Consider the following 6,809-nt stretch of genomic DNA (forward strand, 5'->3'; position numbering starts at 1 on the left):
CAGCATTTAGCATTCCACTACATACATTTGCCACCATTAAAGTGAATTTTTTCGGTAGATTTTTAATGATTTTATTTTGTCAACAGTGACATTACAGGTGTTGCATAATCATCATTCCTCATGATTTTAGGAAGTGAGGAAAAACTAGTTGATACAGCCCCCTCCTGGTGAAACTGTGACATTACCCTGTACTGCAGCTTCTTACTGTACAGTGTGTTCCTTTATATTAATCGTCTGCAAATGCCTGCACAATACTTCTGTCAGGTATGATTCTGTGCTATAAAGCATCAAATAAACAACTATAAGTCGTAGGAACAACAGTAGTATACAGTGTATTGGTGTGTGTAAATATATTTACCCTGAACCCTTTCACCCTGCATTCCTGGTCCTTCAGAAAACTGGAAGTTTGTCTGTCTGGTGACGACCTGGAGCGTTCTGTGCACACTCGGAGAGAAGCAGGTTAAACCCTCTATTGTACTTGTAACTGCAGTCCAGAGTATGAAATATTTTCCTAGACAAAGTATATTCTTTTCTTCTGTTACCGGGCGGGGACAAGAAAACACACACACCTGCGGCCAAGTTACCAACTCAACCGTTGTGTATGCTGTTGGACTGCGGGAAGAAGCTCACACAGATAAAAAGAAGAACATCCACACTGGTTGTCCAACTTGAACGTCTTATTATAAAAAGGTGCCAGCAGTCCATATCCCACCTAAACCTCCAAGTATGGCAACTGCATTGTGTCAGTTTGTTTGCCTGTGAGACGACACTTTTAATACATGAAAAGCCACCAAAAAAAACAAAACTACATTTTTAAATTAATATACGTTTTTATTGTTTCAGCTTTTAAAAAGGTAACCATTCCAGTGTGTGAGGACTTAATGCATCGTTGACTAAATGTAACAACCATCCATGTTTCACTTATGCCAGATAAAGATTACTGTAAAATATCTTGTAACAGATTTGTTGTACTTTCAGATTATACTTTATACTCAAGGTGGAGTTATACTTGTGCGCCAGTGTGCAGCGGCTGTCACTCATAGCCAAAGTAAACCTGACTACCTTCCTTTTTCCCCCACTTGGTTGATAAACAGCGCAGATCAGAGCAAACAGAAAGTCTTGTAGTGCAAATGGCTAAAAAAGGAGACGAACTTTCCTTTAACTTGCAGATTGATGTCTCACTGTCGACAGTCTCCACCAGTATCGAGAACTCATGGTAGAAAACACATGCAACCCAGTGTCACTGTCTCCTCAGCTGGGTGGCTCCCGACGCAAAAGTATAAATCCAACTTTTACACTCAAAAACACTGACTCAACCTCTCTGTCGCTCTCTCTATCTCTCACACACACACACATATAGAGTAATGCAGGGGCTGGTGGAGTGCTTCATCACAGGCGTGCGTCTGGAGTCTTGGGTCGGTCTAAATCCTGGCCTAGTCATACTCCCAGGAAAGACACAGCTGTGTCCCTCTCATCTATGAGCTCTTCTGCTGTGGCCTCCATCTTTGACTTGGAAAAGGGGTTGATGGTCAGGCCCTCCACGATCTTCCAGCTTTTGTCCTGAGGAGACAGAAGACAGCAACACGCTTACAAATGTCCACTAATGACCACTCATTGTTTCTAGAACTGCACATTGTTCTACATTTAAAAAAAAGGACAAACACAACATAGTTTACTGCTAGCAATGTGTTGAATTCAAAACATACTGCGAGGTTATGGTTAAAGGAGTCTCACCTTGATCTGGACAGGGAATGAGTAGATCAGGTCTTCTGGGACTCCATAGGCATTGCCAGAGGAGTAAACACCCATGGAGATGAACTCACCCTGAAAGGAAATATATTGTACCGACCATTACTAATGTTAAAGCCACATTTAAGTAACAAGACTCCACTTAACCTCTACTGTAGGACTAGATCTCACTTATTAGCCTGATGCATAAAAGTCTGAAGATTCATGACTATAAAACTCTTCGTGTGAGCACAAACACAGAGATATACATTCACACATGATCTATGAAGCCTTGCATACCCTTGATTTGCACCACATTAAATCAATGACAAGGGCGACTCAGTGAAACTGGCAATCACCTTGTTTTTCCATTTCCACCTCATCATATCACAGAAATAGGCTCATGCAGGTATAGTCTTTCCTTTGTTGTTAAAACAGGCAGACATTTCCACATTACAAATAAATACGGTGTTCACCTCAGCAGTGCCCATCCAGATGTCTCTCATGTGGTCACAGATGGCCTTGGCTGCAGACATGGCACTGGACAGCTTCCTGGCCTTGATGACTGCGGCGCCTCTCTGCTGCACAGTCTGCAATAAAAAGGAGCACTGCATGAAAACTGCATGGCACTTAACTTCAGCTAGGTTTGTCGTGATGAACGTGAAAAGACTTAACATTGGTGCAATCTTACGATACTTAATCAGGTCTTTAACTCACAGCAATGAATTCCCCATTGAGCCAGGCGTCATCCTTGACCGCCTCAAAGCAAGCCAGCTCGCTGCCAGACATGTTGACCAGGCAGTGATGCACGTCTGGGTACTGGGTGGACGAGTGGTTGCCCCAGATGATCACGTTCTTCACGTGGGTGGCAGGAACACCGCAGCGCATCGCCACCTATAGGACCGAAACATAAATGACAATCGACTCAGACAAAGAAGCAACGCAGTTAAAAGTCTGTGAGGCAGACAGTTTAAAAGGACGCACCTGAGAGCGAGCCCTGTTGTGGTCCAGACGGGTGAGGCAGGAGAAGTTCTCTTTAGGGATGGAGGGTGCAGACTTGGCTGCAATCAGACAGTTGGTGTTGGCAGGATTTCCCACAACCAGCACCTGAAACACACACCCACACATTAAAATACAACCGGAGTGACCAGTCTGATCCAGGGCAATGTAAACGCCTGTGTCCTCTCGGTTTCATGTCTTATCAGAGTGTTCTTTAAAAAGCTAAATTGTAATTTAAAAAAAAAAAAAAAAACCTTGTACTTTTGTACCATGTTTCCATGTCTGCTAACACGAGGGCTCTGAATCACGGGAATCAAGCTCAGGAGCAACAAATGTAACAACCACAGCAACTTATCCAGGAGCAGAATAGTTTCCCTCAGCCGCCCTCGAGTGGATGCTCCTGTGTCAATACCTTGACAGTCTTCTTGGCGTACTTTTCCAGGGCGGCTCCCTGACTCTTGAAGATGGCCACGTTGGCTTTGAGCAGGTCCTTCCTCTCCATGCCTTCCTTCCTGGGCATGGAGCCCACCAAGATAGCCACGTCCAGGTCGTTGAAGGCCACGTCCTCCTTGTCAGTGGGGACGATCTCTGTGGAAAGATAAAGTGAATACATCTCTGTTACTGTTTGCATATTTTTAGATACCACATGTGGTGTCTTGACATTTTTAATCAAAGTTTTGGTAACTGTCTCCACTGTGATACAGAAACACGTTCTCAGGTGGAATTCCTAACAAAGCTTAAGTGAACAACGTGTCAGTCTCTGAGGTCCATGATCTATTCCAAGCTTAAATAGTTTGAAATGTATTCATACACACGTTCAGTTTTGAGACATGTATTTTGGACGTGTTCCATGTTGTGTACCATATGACCGGGCCCATCTCAGCGCATGACTCATTGTCTTTGCAGCTCTGTTGTTAACACCGGGGGGGCCTCTCAGCCGCTGTCCCGAACAAAGCAAAGGACAGCACCGATGCAAGGGGAAAATTCCAGGTCACAATGGAGATGGCACATAATAGCACTTCATGGCCGATGTCATGACAACAAGTTACGGTTATCCGACACCGACGGAAACCAGTATCCGCATTTGTCAAGTGTCTCAGAGAAGGAGACTCCTGACTGTCTTACAGGGGCGCAGGTTTGATTAAACTTCCAGCATTGAAGAAGCTGATCAAAGTTTGCAGCTCCCAGCAGGAGGTGACTGATGTTCTGGAGCTATATAAAAACACAGGCTTCTTCTGATTGTTGTGCACTTACACTTAGCTGGAAACAAGGAGATAAAGTACAACTGCAACATTTCAGTTAGTTTGTCCAGTACTGTGCACATTCACTCTGAAAATGATTGATGTTGTTGTGATGTAGCGTGCATCTGCTCCGTAGTAATGATCAGCACATTACAAACTGAACATTAAAACTGTGATTAGAGATTTATTCACCCCTGGGGCCAAACGTTCAGAGGTTGTATGAATTCATAAATCTGTCTACAACATGTTTGCCGCAGCATCTCCTCGTAACTCCCGCTGTTCCTCCAGAAAGCTGAAAACTGTGCAGGAGCCTTATTTGCATGCGGAACATGCTGGCGTGATGATGGCATCATTACTATTCACAGAAAGAGCGTTACATTATTAACACTGTGCACGAAAACAAGACAGTGATCTGCAACACACTGTGTGTAAATGAACAGGAAATCAGAGCCATAAGATGGTAATATACACGATAATATATATCTTGTTAGACACAGTATCGTATGTGTAAATTCTACCTTTTCAACAAACACAGCATGTACTCGTGTGCTACCATTAAAATGGAAACAAATCTAGACACCTGGTGAAAGACAGGGAGGTAAATGAAGAATAAATCAAATGTTTTTAATCTGTAATAATTTAACTCCAAATAGCTTCTACAAAAAAAAAACAACAACAAAACTGTGATAATGTCCATTGTCCCACTCTTAAATAGTTACCTTTCAGAAGTGGGAGAGCACAGTCCTGTAGCTCCATGACAACACCCTCCAGGACTGGCAACATGGGGGTAATGTCCAAAAGGAGCAAGATGACAGGCTGACAGGAGGAGGAGGGAAGGAAGTGAAAAAACAAAAACAAAACATGCAGAACTGAATGTAAATGCACTGAAATCATAAACACCCCTGTGTATAATGACATGACAAGTGTTGGGACTTAGTTGTCTCTAGGGGAACAGCGTGTGAAGGCCTTTAAGCCATGTGGCTCACTGACTGTGCTGCCCGTGCCAAGTGGATCAGGTGGTTTTAAAGTTGGCCTAAGACTCTTGGCGCAGGATCCATTTCATTGACTTCCAAGGACAATCCAGGCTCGTCCTGAGACGCACGCATGAGCGAGTGCAATCTGATCAATTCCTCCCGCGGCGAGGCGGGAGGGGGGGACAACATCTGTTCAATGTCAACCCCATATACGACATGGAAAACTTGCTGTGATATTCACAGCTGTTTGCCAGGGATGGAGGAGGGTGGTGGGGTTTGTCAGTATCCGGTGTAGGTCTTGCGAAGGCTGCCCTTACACCGCCTAATGAGATAAGAGGAAGTGAGGAGGGTGTTGTGTGAGCAAGACAAAGCCCTTCTTTACCTGATCTTTGCCAAAGACATCTCCCTTGGCAATGCTGAACAACAAGGAATAGGCAATCTGCCCAGCAGCGCCCGTCACCAGAACTCTAATCGGCTCAGACTGCAAGACACAAGGCAAAGAACACTGCTGTTAGTGCCATTAGCATTGATTTCACTGAGAGGACAGCTATGGAAGTGGCAGCTTCATTGTCCCAAAGCACGTGTCTAAGTGTGTGTCTATTCCTGTCAACAGGATTTACTGAAGCAGAGGTGGGGTCAGCTCAGAAATAGACTCACTGTTACATAACTACTACTAGTTATCAAGTTCATCGCCATCTTTGCCATTCACTCGACGGCATTCATTCAATGCAGCAGCCGTGCAAAGCAGCTGATTGCAAAAAATATGTTGATATGTGCACATATGGACACTAAAGCTTGGTTGCATTATGCAGGGAGACATGTTACTTTAAACATATCGCTGAAAACTGTTATTAAACTTTCACAAAACTTAATAACTGTGTCAATTAGAATAACTTCTGCTTTATCTCCGTTGCATTGCATAACTAAATAAAGGAATAGCCGTTAAATTTCGGCTTTACTCACCATGTTCACACGGTTGTCTCTCCTCCACTTCTCGCTCAGCAGCCGGAGGTCACTCCTATTTAACAGCGATGGGAAGTTCGGCTCTTTTTAGGGAGTCAGATCATTTGACTCAGCTCACCAAGAAGAGCCGACTCCCAAACGGCTCTTCATTTCACCGCTTATACCTTTCATCATAATTCAGCCAAATTTTAGCACTGACTTTTTATTTGTATGTGTACGCATATATCATGTATATATTCAATACTTCCTTTGTACTGAAGTATTCCAAAGTGAATGCATTTTCTACTATCAATAAATTGTTGTAGTCAATTGTTTTCATTGTGTTTCCAGACCCTTGTAACTCTCTGAAACCGCCCAATGAATGCACTAATGTGCTTGTAGAGCTACTCTGCTGCACAAAGCAGATAGAAACACCTATAAAAACTATAAAAAATGACAGCTATTGACTGTTTGATGCACAGTTCTCATTTGTTTGTTGACCCTGCTCGATACGACAGCTCGGCTTCTGCATTCTGCCTTTGTGTTTTCACAATTAAAAAAAAAATGCTGCTTCTTTTTATACTATCACTCAACGGCTCAAGTACCAGAGCTGGCTCCCATCGTTCACCGGCTCGTCCATGATCAACGCATCACTACTATTTAAGCCCTCATGACTTTACTAGTGTTTTCATGAACGTATCGTTCAATTTGAACTAATCTTTTATATGACTCAGGAGTAGTCTCAGTGAGTAATTCGTTTATTTTAATGCAGTACATTCCTTCGCCACATGGCAGCTGCTTACGCTCAGTCAGGACAGGAAACAGAAATGATTAGTTCACGACTCAACAACCATGTCCTCAAGTTTGAGTCTCTAACTAACACTGAGGCTGTGCACAAGAAGGGGATGACCAGACTCTACTTCCT

The 6,809-nt window shown here is 43.5% G+C and overlaps 1 protein-coding gene across 1 annotated transcript; it reads right to left on the reverse strand.

Annotated features, from left to right (window-relative positions):
- Positions 1 to 810: 810 nt before the first annotated feature.
- mdh1ab (malate dehydrogenase 1Ab, NAD (soluble)) lies at positions 811 to 6,039 on the reverse strand. The gene is made up of 9 exons (XM_019260924.2): positions 5,906 to 6,039; positions 5,325 to 5,423; positions 4,688 to 4,784; positions 3,140 to 3,315; positions 2,713 to 2,835; positions 2,446 to 2,622; positions 2,205 to 2,318; positions 1,735 to 1,824; positions 811 to 1,560 (listed from the first exon to the last, which is right to left on the reverse strand). The coding sequence occupies exons 1-9, from the start codon at positions 5,906 to 5,908 to the stop codon at positions 1,438 to 1,440; spliced, it is 1,002 nt and encodes a 333-aa protein (XP_019116469.2). The 5' UTR covers positions 5,909 to 6,039; the 3' UTR covers positions 811 to 1,437.
- Between the last annotated feature and the right edge of the window lie 770 nt (positions 6,040 to 6,809).

This window comes from Larimichthys crocea, chromosome XI, assembly GCF_000972845.2.
Source record: "Larimichthys crocea isolate SSNF chromosome XI, L_crocea_2.0, whole genome shotgun sequence".
NCBI lineage: Eukaryota > Metazoa > Chordata > Actinopteri > Sciaenidae > Larimichthys > Larimichthys crocea.